Below are 27,480 nucleotides of genomic sequence, written 5' to 3'. Positions count from 1 at the left end.
TCCATCCCAACCTACTCATTCGTGAGTCATCCAACTATGATGAAAATGACAAATGGAAACATAAACGCCCAAAGGCGGCCCTGATCACAGATTGAAACTTTTCAACACAGCCCTAATAAGGGCGAGCCAAGTGCTCAAAAATTTCTCCATTAAACAGAGAATTTCAGAGCAATGTAGGGAATAAAGTCCACAGGACTGACATCCATCAAGCCACAGAAGATAAAAGATATTCTAATTAGCTGTGCGTGCTTTCTCTCTCTGAATCTTTCTTGCTTATATTATTACGTACTATGTTTATCTACCTTTCGCACTACGAGTCTTATGCCTGAGATACTAGAAAATTTATTTAATTTAGACTGCGCCACTAATACCATTTAATTAGCATAAAGCTCAATAATACGGCCGGCAGATTTCTCTCTTTAACACAAATTCCTTCAATAAAACTTTACACAAACAGTCGTGGTCTATTCTTTTACTTAACTTTATGCTTCGGCTATATCACTTAGTTTCCCGCTCACAAGTCCGATTTATTTAGGAACAGTGCAGTTGTAAAAATAAACAAACAGGCAGCACTCTTTTAACAAAAAGAACAAAACAATTTATTTACATTACTATACCTTACATTTACATTACCTTTCAGACTGACTTCGGAGGTGTTTACGTGCAGAGCTTCTAAGCCTTTCACATACATACAAAATTTCATAAACAACCTTTCTTATGCCACCATGTAGATCTATTACATACAGTTCCGGCAGCAAAACATTGTTTTTTAACATTCTGAAATATTCTTATTAAAGGATATAAGGTTAATTTCTAAAGGGCTATTTACAAAAACATCTAATACAAAATATACAGAGACAAACAAGGTTTTTTTTACAACATTCTTATGGGACTTGACCTCTGTAAAAAATCTATGTAAAGCACTTTGATATTTTTAAGCTACATCGAATTTTTACACATGTATTCAATATAATATTGATGTTCATTAATTCTTTTTTCCACAGACTGGCCTGTCTGCCCAAAGTATGTCAGATTACATTCAAAAGGTATCTAGAAAACACCAGCTAATGATAGACAGTCTGTTCTTTTGTAGACAATGTTTTCTCATGGCAACAGATGAGAAATTTTGTTGATAGGAAAATATGTGGGAATAAGGTGATACTTCTTCAAAATTCTACCAATAGGTTCAGAGATACCAGAAATATAAGAGATTGGAACCCTGCAGTCTATTGAAGAATCCTGAGGTGTTGGAACATAGGAGTCAGTTATCTGCTGGATTTGATTAGGGTTTCTGGTGCCTGAACTATTTTCAGGTCAGGGGCAACTCATATAAAGAAACTAATGACTTCACATCACTTGCCTTAGTATCCCATAATGCATAGCATTTCCCATAATGCTATGCATTATGGGGAAAAATCACTACCCTGATTGGTTTCAACCTTTATTGAGGTCTCAATAAAGTCCTAAAAATACTCCAGGTGCAAACTTGGTTGCTTACACTTATAAAGGATTAAATTCTTGGTATCTTTACTTTATAGTATAACCAAGTGGTAAAATTTCCAAGATGTACTGTTATGTTCAGTACGAAATATCTGTACTTTCATTTCATTCAAGTTAATTACTGTGGTTATTGTGTAATTTTGTTGTTTATAATTTTTTTCTGTCATGCCAAAGGTACCTTTAAAGATTTATCATCTTTGTTATCTTGACCCTAACATAACTCCAACAGAAAAGGTTGGTCAATTGGTAGAGCCTCTGCTACTAATGGCTCAGTTAAGTAAAGTTTGAGCGTGGTTAGTAGTTGGAAAGGGAACCAATCGTTCAATGCTGTTGGCACACTCTCCCTCGATGAGTCTTTGGACTCCCTGGAGGTGTCAAATAATAATAATAATAATAATAGAAGAAATATAGCAAATTCTCTCAAATCTAACACCAGTAGAATGTAGTCAATTTTTAGAAAGTGCAACCAACTAACTGATAAGCCAAATATAACACAACATAAATATGATAAATCACATATTATCTGCAATACATGAAATGATTGATGACTGACTAAGCATTTTTGTTTATTACTTTTATATTATATTATAATATATTATAATATAATATAATATAATATAATATAATATAATATAATAAATGTAAAGAATATTTGAAATAAAAGAGCTGAGGTTGTTGCATTGATTGAGTCCAAAGATAACTGGTATAAGTGAAACATGGTTGTCTGAGGAGGATGTGATGTCAAGAATAGAAATGAAAGGATATATAATTTTCTAGTGGGATAGGAAGGCAAAAAAAGGGGGCAGGATGCTGTTAATGATTGCAGAGGAATTGTATCCACATAGTGTGAAAGTTGATAGTACATGCACAGGCTTTGAAACTGTGTGGTGTGAAGTCAGAATTAACAGGCTAGTATATCTGACAGGATAGGAAACGTAGAGAATACCAATTGTGAAATGTTGGGGATGTAAAAAGAAGGTGATCCTGATGGGAGATTTTAATTACAGGAATATAGAATGGAAAGAGGAGATAGCATATGAGAACAAGAAGAGTGATTTTGTTGAATTTCTAGAGATAAATATCTTAAGCAGCATGTGACTGAAACAACTAGAGGTTTTAATGTTTTGGATTTGGTGACAAAATCACAAGATGTAGTTGTTAATGAGGTATTAACATTGCTGCCAATTGGTAAGAGCGATCATGAAGTACTTGTTTAGGAAGAGGTGAAACAAGAAAAGGTTACTGCAAAAAACGGATATATGTGGAAGTATAAGGTGAGTGATTATGGGAAGCTCTGTAGTCAATTACATCAATATAGTAGCTGTGCAGAAAATATGTTGACAGTGCATGGAAATTCATAAGGCAGTATCTGACACAAACAAAGCATGACTGCATACTAAGGATTAAGCAAGTAAATAGAGTAGGAGTGAAATGATTAGTGAAATCGCGAAAGCCATGTTGGAAAAGAAAATGGTATGGAGGAAGTACAAGACAGTTGGTGGTGATCGGATCGATGTTTGAAAAAGAATAAAGTGTGGAAGCATGGAAATAAAGAAAAGCTGTAGAATGAGAGGAGATTAGCTGGTAAGGACAAGGTTAATAATTCAAGGGAATTTTTCTGCTATATGGCAAGCAGGAGAAAGAATAATTATGGCAGGTTGACAATGGTGGACAGTCATGGTAAGCAGAGTGACAGTTGCAAAGGATATAGTGAAATTATTGAATGACCAGTTTATTAGCATATACCATACTGGTGTAAATGATGCTGTGCAATACATAGAAGGGAGGCAAGTATTAGGAGAATTGGAAGTGAAAAAATCAGAGCTGTTGATTGGGTTAGTTGTCAATAAGGCTGTGGGAATGGATGACATATCACCACATATTCTTAAGAAATGTGCACAACAGTTAGCTATGCCCTTGACCTGGTTGTTTAATGAAAGTCTTGCAGTGGGTACAGTTCCTAAGGAGTGGAAAGAAAGCAAAATAGTACTGCACCAAAAGCATAGTCCAATGACAGAAGTTTCCGATTATAGACCAGTCTGTATAACTGCAGTTGTAGTCAAAGTGTTGGAGAGATTGGTTAGGAATAGAATAGAGGATTGAGTTGATAGACATAGCATTCTTTATGATGGTCAGCATGGATTTGTAAAGGTTAGGTCTTGTTTTAGCAATTTATGATAAGATAAAGAGTGTGTTAGATAAGAAAGAATCATATACAGTGATATCATAAAAGTTGATGTACAAGCTGCAGAGGACAGTATTAGATAGTATATTGGTTAGATGAATCAGGAATCAGAAATTGGCCCTGAAATCCAAAGAAAATCCTAAGAAATTCTTTCATAATGTGGGCAGTATGAGAAGGAATGACTGTGGAAGAATGACATTGTTGGATGAAAATGGGAATAGAGTGACTTATGCAGAGGACATAGTGGAGTTATTCAATGAACACTTTATTGGAGTTTTTCATTCTGGAGAAGTAGGTTTTAATACTAGGGGTACAGGGCAGGTTAGAAGTGCAAGAGGAAAAATGTGTTTCAAATATTGAGTACTCTGGATGTCAATAAAACAGTGGGACTGGATGGAATTTCACCACAAGTTTTGAGAGAATGCACTAAAGAACTGACAGCTCTGTTGATCTCACTTTTCAATGAAGGTCTGGCCAAGGGAAAGGTACCAAAGAGTGGAAGGAGGGTAAGAGAGTGCTATTGCATAAGGGTGGTAGTAGACTAGACGTGTCAAATTATAGACCAGTTCATGTTTCATCAGTAGTTGTTAAGATCTTGGAGAAATTGGTGAGGGACTGTATACAGCATTTAGCAGATGAGGGTAATTTAATCTGTGAGTAGTGGCATGATTGTCTTTTATAATAAAGTAACAAGAGCAGCTGATGAAGGAAAGGCATATTCTGCCATTTTTTTCGATTGTACAAAGGCATTTGACAGGGTACCACGTGATAAGCTGATATTTAAGTTGCAACACATGGATTTTGATGTCAAGTTAGTGAAATGGATTCAGGATTGGCTATCCGATAGGTATCAGAGAGTTGTGTTCGGGAGGCAATATCAAAGAGGCAGAAGATTGCAAGCGAGGTCCCACAGGACTCAGTACTGGGACCTATTGTTTAACCTTTATATCAAGGAAGGCTGGGATTATTAGTAATAGTGCAGATGTGGCAGCCCTGCAAGAGGATTTGAATATACCTGGACAGATGGGCAAATGAATGGGTGTGTCGATTTAATGCAGCAAAATGTATAAAGTCTTGAAGTTTGAGATACATCGATAAGAGGCTGCATATGCTGTTGGAAGAACCGTACTGGAGGAAGTAAGGAAAGCAAGGGATCTGGGGTGATGATTGATAGAAACCTGAAATTCAGGGAATTTATTGCAAAGGTGGTGAATGTAACCCAGAGGATTGCTGCAATACTGAGAAGGACACTGACCTGCAGAGATAAAAGAGTTATCATTCCACTGTATAAAGCCCTGATCAGACCAAACTTGGACTATTGCTCTCAGATTTGGTCCCCAGGATTTAAAGGGGGGGGATACATTAACTGTGGAAAGGGTGCAGAGGTGGATAACAATGATGGTATCTGGACCATAACTAACATTACAATGTTAGTTATGAAGACAGGCTGAGGGAAAGTGGACTGCAGAGATTTTTAAATAGAAGGAGGAGGAGAGGTAATATGATTGAGACTTTTAACTGTTGAGAGCTGGTTATAGAGTAGACACTGAGGAGTTCTTTCACTTGGTGGAACAGAAGGAAGGAACGAGGACAAGGTGCCATCCCTGGAAGTTATGAAAGGAAACTGTGAGCAAGAGGGTGAGGAGTGGGTTCTTTGCATAGAGGGTGTTTGAACTGTGGAATGTATTGCCTGATAGAGTGGCAAGAGCACGAACTGTCAATGAGTTCAAGGAATGGTATCACACACTTTGTGTTTTCTAGGATGAGCCTCCCAATACGAGTCATCTAACTCCGTGGAGGCATGAATAATAATAATAATAATTATTATTATTATTATCTGATGTCCTTTGGTACTACAACACTAAATGAGAAGAATTCCAAGGCTTTTACTCCTCCTTTCTATGGTCAGACTACTGTTTCTATTCTCCATATCTAAATACTTGTTACAATCTTTTTACAGAATTATCGATGTTTGAATAAGGAACTTCATTTCCCCACTCAGTCAAAATTCTCTCACAGTATCCAAGCTATGGTTTTCCAAAAAGTGTACCAACCCAGTAAGAAGCTTCAGAAAAAAAATTCCAGCTTCATTTGCTATCTACACTAATGTCTACAACACTTGCAAAAACATCATTAACAGGACTAAGTGTGACTGGTGAAATGGCTAAACACACCAACTCAATGCCTGTGCAGTGGCAGTCGTGTCTTCTGGTCCTACACAAAAGCTGTAGGCATAGGTTTCTGTAGTTTAGCAGTTCAAAAGAAAGATTTTGGTATTGTGACCACATGTTTATTAAGATAAATAAAGATAAACAAACATGACAAGTTTCGTATGTCGTTTGACTTACATCTTCAGGGGTAACAGATAACTAAAAGTTTAAACACAAGAAATGAGAAATTACTCAAAATAGTCCATTAGATGTTGTTATGGGGTCTAACTGTTCATCAAATTATACCGCATTCGGATTTTTTAATTTGATAAACAGTTAGACTGCCATAACAACATCTAATGGACTATTTTGAGTAATTTCTCATTTCTTGTGTTTGAACATTTAGTTACCTGTAACCCCCCTGAAGATGTAAGTCAAACGACATACGAAACTTGTTGGGTTTGTTCACCTTTATTTATCTTAGTAAACATGTGGTCACAATACCGAAATCTTTCTTCTGAACTACACAAAAGCTGATGGGTACAACTTCTGTGCATCTGTTCTCCCGCCTCTCTTTCTCACCCAGATGTTGTAGTACTGCAACATTATGTAAAAATAAACCTGACCTCTTGGAATCTCATCCAGCTATTGCTTAGATGACCAACTCAAATCACTTCCTGCTTTATCAGGCACATTGCATTACATGCTTTCTGTGGAGAGGCACTCATCCCCCCCCCCCTCAAAAAAAACTCTCTCTCTCTTCTTTCACTCAAAGAGAGCAAATCTTATCATGAAGATGATTAAGAATATAGTATCTTATCACCTCATCATGTCGCATCAATGACTTATTATCCCTTTTTTTTTTCTTTTACAGAAGAAATGCACACATTCTCCTTAAATGAACTTCTGCAAGCAGTTTTCACTCAGCTAATGGATATTTTAGATGGATACTTCATCAAATGACAATATGCAGTCATGAAAACAAATAAGGCAGAAGAAAAGCACTGTGTGTTGTATGTGCTAGCTTACAACTATGCAACAACAACAGCTTTGTTGATGTCTCGCAATTTCTCACCAGATAGTGTAATGGACTGTACAACTACTTCATTTAAATTCTAAGTGGTAACACTTAAAACACATCAATATTAGTTTTTTTCACTCTGAAGTACTTCTTTCTTTTAATGAAGTGACAGAGGATTCTTTTTCTCTTTGATTTCAATATTATATATCACATGTTTATACTGTTAAGTAAATGTACAGAAAATAAAGAAGTAAATATGTAATTACGTGTCCAAAATAACTTTGCATCCATTTAAATAGAAGAAACTACTTTCAACAAAATATTCTATGTTCATAAATTTCAGAATTCAGAGAAATGAATGAGCCAGAGGACCATCTCTAGGGAGATAGTATAAGTAGGGTGTGTAGAATGTGCAAGGGAGTGGAAAGAATCTCACTTTGAGTGGTAAGTGAGTGAAATACTTTGCCTGAGAGTGTGGTGAGAACAAAAACAGTAAATGAGTTTAAGGCACAGTTTGATCAACATTGTGATTAATGGTGAGAACTTCCCACACTCAGCTGATTCTACTGATGTATGGATGTGTGGAAATAAATTCAACAATAATAGAATTTAGAGAACTACTTTTTTTAAAATAAAAATTGAATAGATAAATTATTTTCAGGTTTTGGAAGTGATTATGAGAAGCTATAATATGGAATGAGGAAATGGATGGAAAGGATATCAATGCTGCTTGGACCTTACTCAAGAACTATCTAGTGAACGCAATATCCGAATGTATACCAAAGGTTAAATAGAGCGAGAGTGAAATGGATGAATGAAGATGTAAGGCATGGAATCTGGAAGAGGAATGTATTGTGGAAAACATAAAACGAGTGGTAATAACCAGTTACATGAAGTATATAAAAAGCAGGTAAGAGAGGTGGCTCGCTTTAAGAAAGAATGATTGTGGAAATATGACACTAGTTGGTGAAATTGGTAGAATGATAACAACTGCAGAGGATGTAGTCGAGATGTTTAATGAGCACTTTGTAAAGGTATTTAATTTTTGTGAATGTGACATCATGCAGATGAATATAGTGGGAAGGATGGAGGAGGAGGCACTCATAGTGAGCCAACAGGAGGTATATGAGGAACTGAGTAAACTTGAGGTTAATAATGTAGTAAGACTTGATAATATATCAACCACATGTTTTGTAGAAGTGTTCCAGAGAATTAACACCTTTGACATACCTTTTTAACATGTCTTTCAATGGCCAAGTTCCAAAGAAGTGGAAAGAGGTTACAGTCTCTTCACTTCATAAGTGACATACCTTTTGTGAGGTAATAAATGCAAAAATTCAAAAAGTGGTATATGGAGGATGTGAGTCTGCAAGATTTAAGATTTACTCATGGTATTCGAGTGAAGCAGCATATCAAATAAATGGTTGAAAAACCAAGGTTGGGAGACTGTGGTTGAACTGCACTATAGGACTATAGCTGGTATTAGAAAACCCATAATGATTTAATTGCAAAGCAGAATGAAAGAGTTTGGGTTATTGATGCACAGATAGTGGGTGCTGGGCACCCACTTGTTGTCAGTCATAGTAACAAGGTCTCATATTATGAGCAGAATATAGATCTTGCTCTATAGATCGAAGAGGAGTTTGGGGCAGCTCCTCATTTCACTAGTGCTACCATCTCTCTTTGTGGTGTATGATGCAATGAGAGTTAGAAAGACCAGACTTCTATAGGCATTAAGATCTTGTCTCTCAAAGCTTTGTTGGGTGTGCTGAGTACACTGGTGGCTTGGTGTCGTCACAAACAAATGACTTCTAGAATACCTCATACCAGTGTGGGATAGATCTTGATATATTTTGGCTTCAGCCTTTCTAGCCTATTGGGGTAAAAACATTGGCCTTTGCTCTGATAGACCATAGTATGTAGTACTGCATTTCAATGTGAAGTTTTATGAAACAAAAATAAAATATAACTAGTGGTGTACCACAAAGATCAGTGCTCGGTCTACTATTATTCAATGTGTACATTAATGATATTGGGAAGGATTTGACAGGTGACATACAGCTATTTGCTGATGATGCAAAGATAGGTAGGGTAATCAGGAATATTCCTGATATGCAGTACTTGCAGAAGGATTTAAATAGGCCGAAATTATGGGCACTTATTATTCGATCTGTAGTAAAATGGATGTCAATTCATTGTCAGTAAATGCAAAATCATGCACTTGGGCATGATTAGATATCCAATGTCATATTATATTGGTGAGATTATGCTAGAAGAAACTGACAAGGCTAGGGATCTTGGAGTGTTAGTAGATATGAAGTTGAATTTCAGGGGACCATGTGGCAAAGTGGCAAATACAACTCAAAAGATAATTGCAATGCTGAAACAAACTTTGACATGTAAGGATGTCATTTTGCCTCTTTACAAGGCCTTGATAAGACCTCACTTGGACTATTGTGCACAGGTCTGGTCTTCTGGTTTCCATTGTGATTCTGATACAGTGGAGAGAGTGCAAAGGAGAGTGTTAAAATGATATCAAGATTGTGGAATACTAATTATGAAGCTTGAGAAGTTGTAGACTGCAGACACTCAGTGGCGCATTTAGGTATTTCCCGCACCTAAGCTCGCAGAAAGTGCCGCCCCTCATATTTAATGAACATGTTGATTTACATGCATAACCTATTTATATCGTAAATTCATAATATATATATATATATATATTATGACTCACCCAAAATGTCCTAGAATATTCTACATCTTGCCACTCGCTCGGCGAAGGTATTTATCACGTCCTCATAGTCCAGTGCCCTTGTAACATCGTTCTCAATTTGCAGAACTGCCAAGTTGCTGAGCCTTTCTTCTGTCATAGTTGTTCTATGGTAGTCCTTCAACCTTTTGAAGGTGGAAGAAGATCGTTCAGCTGAGCAATTTGTTGCCATCGTACACAGAAAAATCGTAACAGCAATGTCCAGATTGGGATATATACACTGTAGTGCTTCCTGTGGAATTTTCTGTGAAAGTTGTAGGAATGTATTTATTTCTAGGCCACTTGATTTCAGATGCACTCTAAACTGCATCTGAAATCAAGTGCAGACACTTGTTTACAAATTCAAGTTCAATATCAGTCGAAAAGTGTTCTTGAAGGTTTTTTTTGCCCCTTTTATGACATCCTTTTCACATATCACATGCATTGTTGTGAGAAACCGGAACTCCTTCGAGAGGTTTCTCATACGACACTTTTCTTCGATTCTTCGAATGAGAGACCGTGCAAAATTGTGTCATAAGTATCAGTTTTGAAACTGACTGATGAATTGTACTCCTTTTCATTTTCGTCACTTTCATTTGCGCTGTCATCAAAAAACCTGGTGGGCTTTTTCTTCCTCTTTTTCTCTTCCTCATACAAGTCAACTCCACTAAGTTTCTTTCCCTGTTTTTTATAGGATTCATAATGTAACTCTAGTTCTTTGAAATATTCTTCGAGGAACCCGTACAGTTCACACACAGTTCCTATATCAATATTTACACTTTGTAATTCTTGCTTGTGGCATTCATTCTTGTGAGAATATCACCCAATAGGCAGGTCATGATCCCAACCTCCAGCGACTGAAGTTGCCGTAAATTCCCACTTGCTTCACATTGCGTAACTTTCTTCTGGGTGGTGTCATTTTCAATTTCAGACAAAGTGGAAATTATTTCCTTCCATCCTTCATGAAGACTCCAACAGGCATCATCATGAGCTGACCAACGAGTAGGCGAAAGACGTTCGATTACTTTTGCAGAAGTTTCCAGGTGCTCTCTTAGAATACTCCACCGATGTGTTGAAGATGTGAAAAATACGTACAGTTTCTGAAGGACATCAAAAAATGCGGAAGAGTACCGACAGGATTCTGCAGCGCAAGTACCAATTAGAGACAGAGAATGTCCAGCTCACAGTGTGAATTCTGCCAATGGATTTATTTCAAGAATTCTTGCTTGCAATCCTATGTACTTGCCTGACATGTTACTAGCATTATCATATGCCTGCCCTCTGCAGTTTGCTACATCAATTCCAAGCTCGGTTAGTGAAATCAAAACTGCCTCTTGTGATTTGTGACAGCCCCAACACTCTACAGGAGTTCCATGTTCTTTCACATATCGTACAATGAAGGACAGCTGATCAACATGAGACAAGTCTGGTGTTGAGTCAACACTTATGGAGTAGTACTTAGCTATTTTAAGTTCTTCCACAATAAATTTCATTACTTTCTCGCCCATTATTTTAATAAATTCCTCATATGTGGCAAAGGAAAGATAAGAAATGAAACCTTTCCTTTTTTCCCACTTTTGGCAAATTTGCTCAGCAAGAAAGGGATCAAATTCACTAATTAACTCTAGACACATCATTACATTTCCATTATGCACAGAACTGAAAATGTCATCCTTTCCCCTCAAAGCAAGTCCTCTACTGGCCAATGTTTTTACAACTGCACCACTCGTTTTAACACTGCCTTCCAGTACTTAATTTCTTCTTCCAGTTGCTGGGTTATTTGTAAGTCAATTCTCCCTGCAAGATTTGCTCTTTGTTTCAGAGCTATCAGACAGTTCATATGACTAGTTGCTTTCTCGTGATGACTCACTCGTGCTTCTGCATTTTTCCAGTCATTAAATCCACTGACAAAATGACTATCGTCAGCTCCCCCTCCACCAAAAAGGCGACAAGGCGCACAGAAGATCTTTCCTTGTACTAGGAGAGTAAATAAGAAAATCTCTTATTATTTTTTTCCATTAATCAGATTCCTCTCAATGAGTTTCTTAGAAACATGTCTTACTTTGTCAAGATAAGCTCTTTGTGATTTTGAAAGATCACTGTCTAAATTTTGTGGAACCCATTAACTGCGATATACTCACGTGTTACATCATTTAGAAACCACTCAGCTGGGTCATTATTCACTATCACCTGTGCTGTCAAATTGTTGGGATTTGTTGTAGGCATGTCATTTGAAACAGATTCAATTTCCGTCTCTTCAATCACTTCTTGTTCTTTTTCCAAATCACAATTACTATTAGCAGATACCGATGCAAAAAACTGTCCAGTTTTCTTGTCTTTGATACTACTTTGTTAATTTTTGCTTCCTTTTCTTTTCTCCTCTTCTTATATTCACTACCACTAAGTCACTTTCTATTGTCACCTCATGTTTTAAAATTTAAATAGTAATTTAAAACATGTAGGAAGTATCGGAATGATTTACACAATTTATAACTTTTTAAAAGCAAACCAATAAAACAGTTTACCTCCACTCTGATGACAACATATGACAAGGGCACTGAAAACTCTAAAAATAATTTTCAGATTTAGCACGTCTTAACTGCCACAAAGATATCAGGATACTGAACTAAAGAGTTGAAGGAAGGGCAACAATTAACAATCGTAATTTGAATTCGAAATAATAAAGAAGGAAAAGTTGTTACAGTTAGTAAGAATAATACCAACACAAAATTAATTAGCATCAATCTCTCCTGACCGTGATCTCTATTGCCTTTGTGTCAAGTTACCGACAACAATACAGTAATTTTCCGTGCACGTGTCTCGGTCTGTATAGTTATGCAGAATCTGATTACATGCCAATATGCTTGCAGACTAAACTTACAATGAAGAAAAGAAAAATATTTCTCTACTTGTGAGTAGATGCGGCATATAAGTAACATGTTCTAATTACAAAAATGAGAGCCTGGAAATTTCCACCACCCCTCAAAATTTGCCGCTCTAGGCCCGGGCCTATACAGCCTATACCTAAATACATCACTGCAGACACTAGCAAACAGGAGAAAAAGGAGTGATATGATTGAGACATATAAAGTTCTGAAAGAGTCATACAGGATTTCAGTTGATGGAATTTTTCCTTTTATATAAGGTGAGGAAAGGACAAAAGAGTATGCTTGGAAGCTGAGAATGATTTCCGCTGAGAAAGGTGTGAGAGCTAAATTTTTCTCTCATAGAGTGGTGCATGATTGGAATGGATTGCCAATGGATGTGGTATGTGCAAGCAGTGTGAATGAATTGAAGAATAAGTGTGATAGATAGTGCATGTGGCTTCCCTAGATAAGTCTCTGACTCCCTGAAGATGTAATAATAATAATAAGAAGAAGACTAAAGCTTTTAATTATAGACCAATTTGTAAAGATAAGGATGTCATATCTGTAGTTGTGGTTGAAGAATTGGAGAGGTATTTAATCAGGACTGAATCAAGATTCAGAGCTGGGTTGATAACAGCAGCATCCTCTTTGATGGTCAGCATGGGTTTACTAAAGTAAGATCATGTTTTAGTAATTTGCTTACTTATTATAACAAGGTAAACAATTGTTATAAACAACTGTTATCATTCTACCATTTCCACCACTGGATAAAGATGTTGCATGCACAGTGGTAGATTTAATGATATAATCACGTAATCACAAGAAAGATATTTATTTAACCAAATATTTCGGTCTGGAAATAGCAGACCATCGTCAGTGGTAATACAAGAACAGTTCAAAAATACAAGCTAGAATACTAACAATAGATCGTTAAAATTAAAACACGCCGCGTAATGTTAAATCACTAAGTATGAAACGGAATATTTTGAAGTACAAACATGATTGAATTTGCTATTTAAAAAAAAAAAAAATTAATTAATGAGTAATCTTGATTAGACTTTCCCAGATTTTTGATATAGATATACAGTCATTACGATTCAGGTTGGGGCGATGGAGCAAGGCCTCCATGCTTTCCTTGAACAAACGTTTGAACCTATAATGGGATCTATGTAAGAGGCGAGTCTTAGACCAAAGGATGCTGTGGTTAGTTTCAATCCCGTGTTGAGCCAATCCAGACTTTTCAGGTTTGTTGTGAAGAATGGATGATTGATGTTCTTGGATTCTTTTTTCAAGAGAACGTCCAGTTTGTCCAAAATAAAAGAGATCACAGTTGCATGGAATTTGATAAACTCCAGGAAGAGATAAAGTTGAGCGTTTGTCTTTAGGAGAAGGAAAATGAGAAGACAATTTGTTAATAGGTGAATACGTAGTTGTTAAATCATATTTTTTTAAAATTCTTGCGATAGGTTCTGAAATACCGGATATATAAGGAATAGGCACTCGGCGTTATAAGATTATAAGATTACAATTATAAGAATTGAGAAGATGTTGAGTACTTTTTTCAGAAAAGCCATTGAGTTTCATGTGTTGTTGGATAGTAGAAAGTTCTTTCTGTAGATAATCAAAAGTAGAACAATTAGTTTTGGCTCTTCTGATGAGGCATTTTAAAATTCCTGTTTTTTGACATGGATGATGGGCTGATTCTTTAAGAATATAACGACCTGTGAATGTTGGTTTCCTGTATACTGTAGTTGTAAGAATATTTGAAGATGATTGGATGAGGAGAACGTCTAAAAAAGATAACTGGTTGTTTTCTTCTAATTCTATAGTAAACTTTATGCGATGATTCAAGGAATTAATACTGTTTAAAAAGGAAGGTAAAGCGTTTTTGCTGTGAGGCCAAATAGATGCGAAGAGGACTTTTTCTAAATGTTCTAAATAAAAGTTGGCTAAAGCCGGAGAAAGAAGACTTCCCATGGCCGTTCCTTCTACTTGGCTATAAAATTTGTTTTGATATACGAAATATCCAGAATGTATTACGAAATCGACTAGTTTTATAATATCTTGAGGAAAGATGTCAGCAAGTAATTTTAAAGTTTCCTTTGAGAGGTACATTGGTATATAAAGATTCTATATCAAAACTGGAAAAGTCTAATCAAGATTACTCATTAATTAATCATTGGACCTCACATTGGCAACTGTAATTCTTTTATAAAAAACTCCTCAGATTTCTTAGAAAAATTAAAAAATGTCTCATTACAACCTACAGATCTTATGGTTAGTTTTGATATAGAATCTTTATATACCAATGTACCTCTCAAGGAAACTTTAAAACTACTTGCTGACATCTTTCCTCAAGATATTATAAAACTATTCGATTTCGTAATACATTCTGGATATTTCGTATATCAAAACAAATTTTATAGCCAAGTAGAAGGAACGGCCATGGGAAGTCCTCTTTCTCCAGCTTTAGCCAACTTTTATTTAGAACATTTAGAAAAAGTCCTCTTCGCATCTATTTTCCCTCAACCATCTTTTTGGGTAAGATATATAGATGACATATTTACTATTTGGCCTCACAGCAAAAACGCTTTACCTTCCTTTTTAAACAGTATTAATTCCTTGAATCATCGCATAAAGTTTACTATGGAATTAGAAGAAAACAACCAGTTATCTTTTTTAGACATTCTCCTCATTCGATCACCTTCAAATATTCTTACAACTACAGTATACAGGAAACCAACATTCACAGGTCGTTATATTCTTAAAGAATCAGCCCATCATCCATGTCAAAAAACAGGAATTTTAAAATGCCTCATCAAAAGAGCCGAAACTAATTGTTCTACTTTTGATTATCTACAGAAAGAACTTTCTACTATCCAACAACACATGAAACTCAATGGCTTTTCTGAAAAAAGTACTCAACGTCTTCTCAATTCTTATAATCCTCTACAAAACAACAAAGTTTCAACACGCCGAGTGCCTATTCCTTATATATCCGGTATTTCAGAACCTATCGCAAGAATTTTAAAAAAATATGATTTAACAACTACGTATTCACCTATTAACAAATTGTCTTCTCATTTTCCTTCTCCTAAAGACAAATGCTCAACTTTATCTCTTCCTGGAGTTTATCAAATTCCATGCAACTGTGATCTCTTTTATTTTGGACAAACTGGACATTCTCTTGAAAAAAGAATCCAAGAACATCAATCATCCATTCTTCACAACAAACCTGAAAAGTCTGGATTGGCTCAACACGGGATTGAAACTAACCACAGCATCCTTTGGTCCAAGACTCGCCTCTTACATAGATCCCGTTATAGGTTCAAATGTTTGTTCAAGGAAAGCGTAGAGGCCTTGCTCCATCGCCCCAACCTGAATCGTAATGACTGTATATCTATATCAAAAATCTGGGAAAGTCTAATCAAGATTACTCATTAATTAATTTTTTTTTTTTTAAATAGCAAATTCAATCATGTTTGTACTTCAAAATATTCCGTTTCATACTTAGTGATTTAACATCACGCGCCGTGTTTTAATTTTAACGATCTATTGTTAGTATTCTAGCTTGTATTTTTAAACTGTTCTTGTATTACCACTGACAATGGTCTGCTATTTCCAGACCGAAATATTTGGTTAAATAAATATCTTTCTTGTGATTACGTGATTATATCATTCAGCCTTATGTTGCAAGTATCCTTGAAACAACAGATTCTTATCCTTCGTGGTAGATTTAGACTTTGCAAAGGACTTTGATAGATTGCCACATAAGCTGGTGATTAAGATGGAAAGCATAGGACTGGATAGTAGGTTAGTACATTGAATAAGGGATTGGCTGTTTGATAGGTGTCAACAAGTTGTGTGGAGGAACGATATCCCAGAAGAGGAAAGTTACTAGTGGTTTACCCCAAGGATTTTTTCAGAGCTGTTGCTATTCAACTTGTATATAAATGATATTGGGAGGGGTCTGAAAGGCAGATGATGCAAAGTTGGGGAGAACAATCAGAATTGAAACCAATGTTGTGGCTTTGCAAGAGGACTTGAATGTGATGCCTAAATGGGCAAGTAATTGGGGGTTACTAGTTTAATGTTGCAAAGTGTAAAGTTTTAAAATTTGGGATGTTTATAAAAAAATTTTTTTCATGAAGATTTTTTTCATGGGAGAATGGCAGATGATTGGAATGCACTACCTGAGAGTGTTATGAATGCAGAAAAAGTGAATATATTTAAGGTAGGGTATGATAAACTGTGTGTATGTGTGTGTAATAGTGGGACCTCCCATGATGAATCACTGGACTCCAATGAGACTTGATGATAATAATACTAGTAATGTATTATCTGCAAGAATTTCTTATAGTAAAATTTTTAAGCCCAAATGATTTGAAAATACAATGTTAGAGAGACATATCATAATTATGAAGAACTTTTGCACTCTTATCTGCAAAAACTGAAATCTACTCAAAAGCATCCTTACCGGTTAAAATGATAAATATCTTCAATATTACTGAAGAGATCTTGCAAACTGTGTAGGTTAATCTTTTCTGGAGTTTCCGAAATATGCTGTAGATAGCCCTATAAATATAAAATGTTTAGGGCAACTATGTCATTTAAAAAAACAAAAACACACACATACATATATATAAGGTGTGTTAAAAAAAAAAAAGACTGAACTTTTGCTATAAAGACTTTATTGCTCATTTTACAACATTTTAAGCACTACTCCCTTCAAAGTAATCTCCGTTTCTTGGAGGAATGCTTCCTGGAAGGCACTTCTGTGATGGCGCGTAGTTCTCTTATTGCATTTTCCTGAATCTCCTCTATGGTTTGGAAACAATGTCCTTTCAAAGTGGTGTTAAGTATATGTCCTTAAGAAAGTTTTCATTACCATTTACATTGGCAAGCAGTTCCTGACTGATTTCAACATGGTTCTCTTTCTAATTGTTGGTCAACAAACACAGCATGAATTTTGCCCTGATGTGACGCATCTGAAGTTTTTCAGTCAAAATTTGATGGCAAGATCCTATGCTGATGCCCACTTCATCAGCAACTTCTCAGACAGTTAAACGACAATTTCCATGAGTCACAGCACGAACTCTCTCAAAATGGTCATCTGTTGATGTGGAAGGTCATCCAGTCCTGGGATCTTCAGACTGATGTTCTACCCTTTTTAAAATGTTTAAACCACTCATAGAACTATGTTTGGCTCATACAGTCCTCCTTGTATGCTTGGTTAAGCAATTGAAATGTCTCTGTAAAATTTTTACCAAGTTTGCAGCAAAATTTCACAGACACACAGACACGTTGTTCTTCAAGCTCTTTCACTGTCACTTTGTCACTAATCTGATGAACAGCTTGTGCATATGCTCATTTCAGCAGATGTAATTTGACAACTAATGCTCATAGCAGAATGGGGCAAATAGCAGTTTGTTGTCAAAACCTCCACTAGGTGCGTTCAATAGCCGCAGCATGCTCTCTGTGCCGGATGACGTGCTATTTCAGAAGTTCAGTCATACTATACCTCCATCTCTATTTGATTGAAATGTGGTTTACTAAAGTAACTGGATGCAAATAAATTTTAAAAATATACTGTGCACTTGTCCTCAACTGTAGTAGTTAATCCATTTGCAATTTAGGAAAGTTAATTATTAACAGTTATGTGAAATTCCATTTCACATTCACTATTAATAATAAATTCCTTCCTCTTCTCTCTGTGTAATTTTCCTGTAATGATCATATTGGTCATTCCTTTTCTTAAAGCAGCGTTTCTCAACTGGTGGTATTTGGAAAAAGATTTGGTGGCAAGTGAATAACAGACGATTGAATTTTTTTAATTTATGAAATTATGAAAAATAAAATATTAAAAATTCTCCCCTCTAAAGATAAATAATTAGATGTTTTATTTGTAGTTTTTTTTTTTCAAGCTAGCAGGAGTTCAAATTACTTGTTGATTATTTTCAAATATTTTGTTTGTTCTACTTCTGAACAAATAGCTATATATTTCTCGGAAAGCTTAACACGGCATGAGAGTCTTACCTTGTGTTGTTTTCTATTCCTTTCTGGAAATGACAATGTTGCTGTCACTTGAGGATTTAGTAAAGATCTGTGTCAATCAACATAATCATGTGCTAAGCATCTGTTCACATAATTTAATATCATCAACACTTCCTTTCATTTAGTTTCTTCTAATTTCAATCACTACAATATTATGATTACATTTTCTGAATAAAATTTAGTCATAAGATTGGTTGCAACAAACATTCCCAAAATCTGAGATGATACAATTGTTATCCATACTATCCTGATTATCAATGTGTTTCTCCAGAAGCACGATCTTCTTTGTTTCCTTTAATATTCTTACTGAGAGGCCGAGATCAGAGTCAGACGCATTCAGAGGTAGCAGAGAAGAAAAAGATAAGTTTTTGTTATTTTTATTAGAGTTTTCAATTTCAAAAAACACAACCTAAAGTAATTTGCAGTTGAGGAAATTCTACTTAAAAACACAATTTTTTTAGTATAGCTGTAGTAGTTCTTAGTACTTGGTTCTTCATGCACTATTTGAAAGATGGTGGCAGCTGCAGCTCAGTTTACTATTGGCTTGTCACTAAGTCCCCCCCCCTCCACCATTTAGGGACTACATCTGCATAGCATACTATGGGATTTGGTGGTATGCAGTGTTTGTAGCATGTATGCATCCCGGTAGTCGGATAGGTGGCAGGTGAGAGATCAGGGAGTGCATATATGTGGAAAATGTAGGAAATGAGAAGAACTTTGTGAACTGAAGATTAGTAACAGACCTCGGCAGCACTGTGTCAGAGGTGGAAGAATACCAACCTAGAGAAACAAGTAGTGTGATAGAGGGTGAGGATAACGTGCAGAATGTAAATGAAAAAATAAAAGTGGGGAGTGTGGAAAGTTTGAATCATTGTGAAGTTTTTGGATATGGTCTTAGATGATAGAATAAATGGCGAGAAAGAGTGATAGTTTGCAGAGAGAGAGAGAGAGAGAGAGAGAGATGCAATGAAAGAGGAGGTGAAGTGTGTCAGGAATTAGTTGAGGAGTGAAAGAAGACATTAAGCGAATGGAAGTGATGAATGCAAAGTGAATTAGAGTAGGAGTGAGAGAGAGTTATGGGAATGATAGAAGAGAGAATAGAAACAGTAAAAGAGAGGGAATGAGAAAAATGTGAGGAATAATGGAACCAGGGATAGAGAGATACCAGGACAGCAGGTAAGTAGGTGAACAAAGAAAGAAAGTGTTAGAGAGAGAGAGATAAAGAGAGAGAGAGGGATGCAGGTGAGCAAGGAAGGAACAGAGCAGTAAGAGGTATGATGTATGGAGACTCGATGATTCATGGTGTGCAAGATAGAATGTCTGAGGGGTGTTTCCCTGGAGGAATGATAGAAAGTGTGGCAATGGCAATTAAGCAGGGTGAAAGGGTGGATGAGATGATTGTGAATGTAGACACAAATGACTTGAGAGAGAGTGTGAATCAGGTGGCAACAGATCTGAGGTTTGTACTTGAGATTGTGCGGAAGAAGACTCAGAAGATAGTGTGTAGTTGCCCAGATATGATAATGGAGAGCTGAGGAGAAGAGCATTAATAACAATAATTATTATTATTATTACCCCAAGACCTCATGGAGTCAAACACTCATCTGGGAGGTCCTTTTATCACACACACAGCTCATCATACCATGAAAAAAAAAAACATTGGCAAGTCGAGTGGTTAGCGTATCTGCTTTCCACCCAACAGGTTTTGCTGATTTGAATGAATGGTATGATAGCCAGAATGTGTCAAAAGAGAGGCTTGGAATGCATGGATGCTTGGAGGGCATTTCAGGACAGAAAGGAACTGTATGCGAGTGACCGCTTGCATTTGAATGAGGAAGGAAGTAGGCATCTGGAGAGAGTGCTGTTCTCTTAACGAGTCAGTGCATCATTGCAGGGAAACTAGAATTATTAGGGTGGATGGTAGCAGGAGTGGCCTCTTGTGGAAATAGGTGCTTGGGAAAAGGGGGAATATATAGGATAATGCTGGGTCCAGCAGAGTTTGGAAGGGATAATGATTGGCATAGAAACAGTGACATTTCTATTTTTTATACTAATATCCATAATAAAGGAAATGAATTGGTGGAACTGATAGCATCAGCCTGTCTAAAGATTATTGGGATCTCTGAGATGTGGCTAACGGAGGATGATATACTAACAGGAATGGAAGTTGCAGGATACAGCATTTTTCGACAGGATATGAAGGTAAAATGCAGTAGTGGAAGGCAGTGGCACAAATGGTTTTGAAAGCATATGATGTGAGGTGGGCAGGATAGAATATTTAATGGGGTGTTGCTACAAGCCAGGGAGCATAGAGGGCGAGGAGCAGGAGATGTTTACCTTGACAAGTTCAAGAAGAATGATTGTTATGGCCGATTTTAACTACAGCAGTATAAATTGGGAAGAAGAAACTGCATATAGTAATAAGGGAATGGAATTTCTAGAATTCTTGAGGGACAAATGTCTTATCAACATGTAGCAGAAGAAACATGAGGTTCAAGAGTTTTGGATTTTGTCACAGCATCAGAAGAGCTGGTTATAACTGAGATGGCATCTCTGCCCCCCAGAGAGTGACCATGTAGTTTTGACTTGGAAGATGAACAGACATGCAGGAGTATCAAAGCAAAACTAACGTATATGGAATTATAAGGTAGGTAATTATAATAATCTTAGAAATCATATTGGGACAGTTCCATGGATAGAGCCAAATATCATTAGTGCTTGGGAACTGGTGAAGGAATATTTATTAGCAGCAATGGCAAGATGTATACCGTAAATGAAAAAGAGAACACAATTTGGTGTAAAGTGAATGACAAACAATATCAATTGGAAACTGCTAGTGAAAAAGAGGTTACGGAAGAGATATAAGGAGGGGGGGGGGGCACAGATGCATGAAGAATATAAGACTCAGGCCAGGAGAATGATTAATATCGTAAGGAAGACCAAACTGGAATATGAGAAGAGATTGGCTCTAAGATCCAAAGAAAATTCTAAGGAATTCTTTCATAATGTGACCAGTATGAGGAGAAATGACTGTGGAAGAATGACAATGTTGGATGAAAATGGGAGGACATAGTGGAGTTATTCAATGAACACTTTATTGGAGTTTTTCATCGTGGAGAAGTAGGTTTTAATACTAGAGGTACAGGGCAGGTTAGAGGTTTAGAAGTGCAAGAGGAAAAATGTGTTTCATATGTTGAGTACTCTGGATGTCAATAAAACAGTGGGACTGGATGGAATTTCACCACACGTTTTGAGAGAATGCACTAAAGAACTGACAGCTCTGTTGATTGAGATCCTTTGATGTTTCCCTTGGCCAGACTTTTCAATGAAGGTCTGGCCAAGGGAAAGGTACCCAAAGAGTGGAAGGAAGGTAAGAGTGTGCTATTGCATAAGGGTAGTAGTAGACTAGAGGTGTCAAATTATAGACCAATTTGTGTTTCATCAGTAGTTGTTAAGATCTTGGATAAATTAATGAGGGACCATATACAGCATTTGGCAGATGAGAATAATGTTATCTGTGAGAGTCAACATAGTTAGCTTTAGTAGTATGATTGCCTTTTATAATAAAGTGACAAGAGCGGATGATGAAGGAAAGGCATATTCTGCCATTTGATAGACTGGTATTTAAGTTGCAACACATGGATTTCAATGTTAGGTTAGGGAACGATTCAGGATTGGCTATCTGATAGGTATCAGAGAGTTGTGTATGGGGGGGGGGGGCAATATCAAGAAGGCAGAAGATTGCAAGTGAGATCCCACAGGGTTCAGTACTGGACCTGTATTGTTTAACCTTTATATCAATGATATTGTCAGAAGACTGCAGGGGGATATTCAGTTGTTTGCAGATGATGTGAAGCTTGGAAGGGTTATTAGTAATAGTGCAGATGAGGTAGCCCTGCAAGAGGATTTGAATAAACTGGACAGATGAGAAAATACACGTGGATAGGCTTATGTGTTCATCAGACATGTAGTAATAGGTTTCATGGTATGATAAGAACACAGATGGTTAAGAAAATAACTATTTATTAACTTAAAAGCTAATATTTTGCTGGTATTATATCCAGCATCTTCAGAGTACACAACACAAAGTTTGTTACAAATGCAAGACAACCACAATCCAGTGTAACAGTGGGGCTAGTATAATAAGTGATTGCAGAGTGCAACACAAGACTAAAGTCCTAATATGGCGCCATCTAGGTTTAAAAAAAAAAAAAAAATTTCAAGTTTTGAAATAGTAGTCCAAATGATAGTCTTAGAAAGTTTGAAAATATATAAATTAAAAAATAAAAGTAATAAATATTAATTTGGTCTTAGGATGACTGTCTCCCAAATCTTTGGTAGATTTATACAGCCATACTTGTTAAGGTTTTGAGTATGTTTTAAGGCTTCTGTTGATTCCAGGAACAACCTCTCTGACTTGTAGAAGCTTCTGTGCATTACTTTTGTTTCTTTCCAATTGATCCTGTGTGCAGGGTTATCCAAAGCATTGTCTGCCAGACCCGACTTACCATAGTGAAAGTGTTGGATATATTTTTTGTGGACATCCACCTCAGTGATGAGGTGGATGTCCACATTTCTTCCTGTCTGTCCGTAGTAGGGCTTGATGGCAAGAACAGGGCACTTCATAGACACCTGGATGTGATAAAGGAGTGCATTTATCCTTAGGTGAATGGATGAGAGTTGCTAATTTTATATAAGGTTTAAATACTGTGCGTAGTTGGTGTTTGTCAAGCACCCTAGATATCTTTTCAGATGTGCCTTTAATGTATGGGATGGTGATGGTTTTGTTGTAGTCTTCTGTGGTAGATAGAGGGGATTTATGGGTAGCATTTAGTATGTTATCTATTTTATGGGGATTATAACCATTGATTAAGAAGGTTTGACGTAGGTGAGAAAGTTCAGCAATAATAACCACATTACAATAACCAAATCAGACAAAGGAAACGCCACTGTAGTAATGGATATAACAGAATATGAAAGTAAAGTGCATGCTCTGCTCCAAGACCGGTCTACATATCAAATCATAGATCGAGATCCCACCAACTCACAAAAGAATAAGGTGTGCAAGTTACTGAACAAAATCACTTCCTGGCCTAAAGAAATTGTCAAAAAACTCAAAGCCATGCACGTTAAAGCACCCAGAATATATAGTGCTCTTAAAATACACAAACAAGGTACACCTTTGCATCCTATTGTAGATAGTATAAACAGTCCTACATATAAACTAGCTAAACATTTAGCAAAATTACTAACCACTTACACAAACAATTCTCCCTCTTTTGTTAAAAATTCTACCCACCTAAAAAGTATTTTAGAAAACCACACCTTAAATAGTTCAGACAGTTCAGACCTAATGGTGAGTTTTGATATCACCTCATTATTCACTAATGTACCACTGATTGAAACACTTAATTACTAAATTCACAATTTCCCCCAGATATATTTCAGCTATTTAAATTCACAGTACAGGCAGGTTATTTTACATGGAAAGGGAAAATATACAAACAATTAGATGGGACAGCTATGGGTTCACCCCTTTTTCCCCCCTTAGCCAACTTCTACATAGAACATCTGGAAAAATTAGCTATCAGCACAGTCACTCTCAAACCTAGTCTCTGGCTACGCTATGTGTTTGCTATTTGGCCACATGGCCTAGACACATTGAATACATTTTTAGTGCATCTAAATAGCCAGCACCCTAAAATCCACTTTACAATGGAACTAGAAGCCAATGACTGCCTGCCCTTCTTGGACACATTGATCACACGTCTTCCAGAAGGTTCCTTATCATTTTCGGTTTATAAAAAACCCACACATACATACACAAACAATCACACCATCACCCTTCTCAACAATATGGTATCTTAAAAACACTAACCCACAGAGCTAGAGCAATCTGTTCCAATGACATTGCTCTCACTGCTGAACTTTCTCACCTACGTCAAACCTTCTTAATCAATGGTTATAATCCCCATAAAATAGATAACATACTAAATGCTACCCATAAATCCCCTCTATCTACCACAGAAGACTACAACAAAACCATCACCATCCCATATTAAAGGCACATATGAAAAGATATCTAGGGTGCTTAACAAACACCAACTACGCACAGTATTTAAATCTTATATAAAATTAGCAACTCTCATCTGTTCACCTAAGGACAGATGCACTCCTTTATCACATCCAGGTGTCTATGAAGTGCCCTGTTCTTGCCATCAAGCCTACTACGGACAGGCGGGAAGAAATGTGGACATCCGCCTCAGTGAACACAAAAAATATATCCGACACTTTCACTATGGTAAGTCGGGTCTGGCAGACCATGCTTTGGATACCCCTGCACACAGGATCAATTGGAAAGAAACAAAAGTAATGCACAGAAGCTTCTACAAGTCAGAGAGGTTGTTCCTGGAATCAACAGAAGCCTTAAAATATACTCCAAACCTTAACAAGTATGGCTGTATAAATCTACCAAAGATTTGGGAGACAGTCATCCTAAGACCAAATTAATATTTATTACTTTTATTTTTTAATTTATATTTTTTCAAACTTTCTAAGACTATCATTTTCAAAAAACTATTTCAAAACTTGAATTTTTTTTTTTTTTTACCTAGATGGCGCCATATTAGGACTTTAGTCTTGTGTTGCACGCTGCAATCACTTATACTAGCCCCACTGTTACACCGGATTGTGGTTGTCTTGCATTTGTAACAAACTTTGTGTTGTGTGCTCTGAAGATGCTGGATATAATACTAGCGAAATATTAGCTTTTAAGTTAATAAATAGTTATTTTCTTAACCATCTGTGTTCTTATCATACCGTGAAACCTATTACAAGATGAGAAAATATATCGTGATGTCAGTTTAATACAGCAAAATGTAAAGTCTTGAAGTTTGGGATGCATCGATGGAAGGCTGCATGCTCTGGTGAAGGAACTGCACTGGAGAAAGTAGGGGAGGCAAGGGATCTGCGGTGATGATTGATAGAAACCTGAAATTCAGGGAATTTATTGCAAAGATGGTGAAGGTAACTCAGAGGATTGCTGCAATACTGAGAAGGATGCTGACATGCAGATATAAAAGAGTTATTGTTCCATTGTATAAGACCCTGATCAGACCACACTCAGACTATTGTTCTCAAATTTGGTCCCCAAAATTTGAAGGGGATAAATTAACTGTGGAAAGGGTACATAGGCGGATAACAAAGATAGTATCTGGACTGTACTATGTCAGTCATGAAGACAGGCTGAGGAATGTGACCGCAGGGTTTGGTACAGAGAAGAAGAGGTGATATGATTGAGACTTTTAAACTGTTGAGAGGTAGTTACAGGGTTGACACTGGGGAGTTTTTTTGCTTGAACATAGGGAAGTATCAAGGAAAAATGGTCATCCCTAGAAGTTACAAAAGGAAACTGTGAGCAAGAGAGTGAGGATTGTGTTTTTTTTATATGGAGGGTGGTTGAACTGTGGAATGTATCGCTGATGAGAGCAATAACGGTCAACGAGTTCAAGAAGTGGTATGCTTGACTTTGTGTTTTCTCGGATGGGCCTCCCACTATGAGTGGGAGGCCCATCCTTCGAGCTTCCATGGAGCCTTTTGATCCATGGAAGCCCGAATCATAATAATCATATTTTAATAAGTGGTATGGTACTGAAATTTTTCAATTTTGCTTTTGGTGGCACAAACTTTGAAAAAGGTTGAGAACCAACCTTTTGGTTCTCAACAACATTCTTAAGGCAGACCTCAAAAAGTCTGCCTTAAGAATGTCATTTTAATTTTTTTTGATTTCATGCAGTTATCTTTTTTGGTTTCTTTCAAGAGGTACAGATATGCAATAGATAATTAATACACTGAATCTTAAACTGAACAAAAAACAAGAAAAAAAAAAAGAAAAAAACATGCAGAACACTATTGATAAGATGAAGAAGAATATAAATTTCTTCCTTAAAGCAAATGTAATACTATATCTTCATTTAAGTTATTGGCTCGAACATCTCAGTATGGAGAACAATGGTAGTTCAATAATTTAAAAAAAAAGTTTCATAAAAGTTGTAATACAGTTTTTGTAAAATTTCTGTGTTCAAATTTATCTTAGCTGTTGCTAGGATTCGGGTTGAAGTTTCTGAAAAAAAAACTATTTAGAAATGGGAATTCAAATAAATAATATACATACTAAATTAATTATTTACAAGCCTATATACAAATATATAAGATCTTTCCAGAAAGTCATAGACAAAACAAATAAAACAGAGTATTTACTGCTAGCAGAGGATTTAAATGTCAGAACAGGAAACAGAAAATACCAAACAAACATAGGGATATTTAGTAAAGATATATGTAATCAAAATGGACACATCCATTTTGATTACATATAAACTGCAAAATTTTTTTTTTTTTAATCATATATAGTAATACGAGACTCATGAACTTGGTATTTGAACATAAAGAAATACATGAGGAGCCAGCGGATGTAGATCGGTTATCAACTACATTATTGCAGATTTTAAATTAGCCGAGTTAATCCTAGATGTAAGAGCATATCACGGCTTTGAATTAAACTCTGATTATTATATGGTATTAGCAAAAATTCGATATAAGTCAAAATGGCTAAAAATAAATAAAATGGAACATAACTATCAACCAAGCAAAATTTCTTCATTACAAGATCTTCATACTAGACAACAATATCAAAAATGCACTGATTTAAAAATAGAAACTATACATGAATCAAATGACACAGAAGAGGAATGAGAAAATTTGAAACAAATTCTGATGAGAGCAGCAACAGAACACATAGGAATAAAGAGTAAATGGAATAGAAAAGAGGAGTATGAAAGTGAAACAAAGAAATAGAAAATATAATAATAACAATAAAAAAAATGGCAGTTACCAGAAATGGCTAAATTTCAAGACAACAGAAGCAGAAAGAGAGTACAAAAGAAACAGTGCATCTGCAA

The 27,480-nt window shown here is 36.2% G+C and overlaps 1 protein-coding gene across 1 annotated transcript in view; it reads right to left on the bottom strand.

Annotated features, from left to right (window-relative positions):
• LOC150101321 (uncharacterized) overlaps positions 1 to 27,480 on the bottom strand; it is a 338,470-nt gene that overhangs the window by 166,820 nt on the left and 144,170 nt on the right. Inside the window, exon 3 of the mRNA XM_090400766.1 lies at positions 16,947 to 17,044. Coding sequence (XP_090256892.1) covers positions 16,947 to 17,044 — 98 coding nt within the window. The remainder of the gene's footprint in view (positions 1 to 16,946; positions 17,045 to 27,480) is intronic.

This window comes from Typopeltis vanoorti, chromosome 11 (genome assembly GCF_054136105.1).
Source record: "Typopeltis vanoorti isolate ZY-2024b chromosome 11, IOZ_Tvanoo_1.0, whole genome shotgun sequence".
NCBI lineage: Eukaryota > Metazoa > Arthropoda > Arachnida > Uropygi > Thelyphonidae > Typopeltis > Typopeltis vanoorti.
Note: the sequence above shows the minus strand (reverse complement) of the source record. Positions and strands in the feature narration are given on the sequence as shown.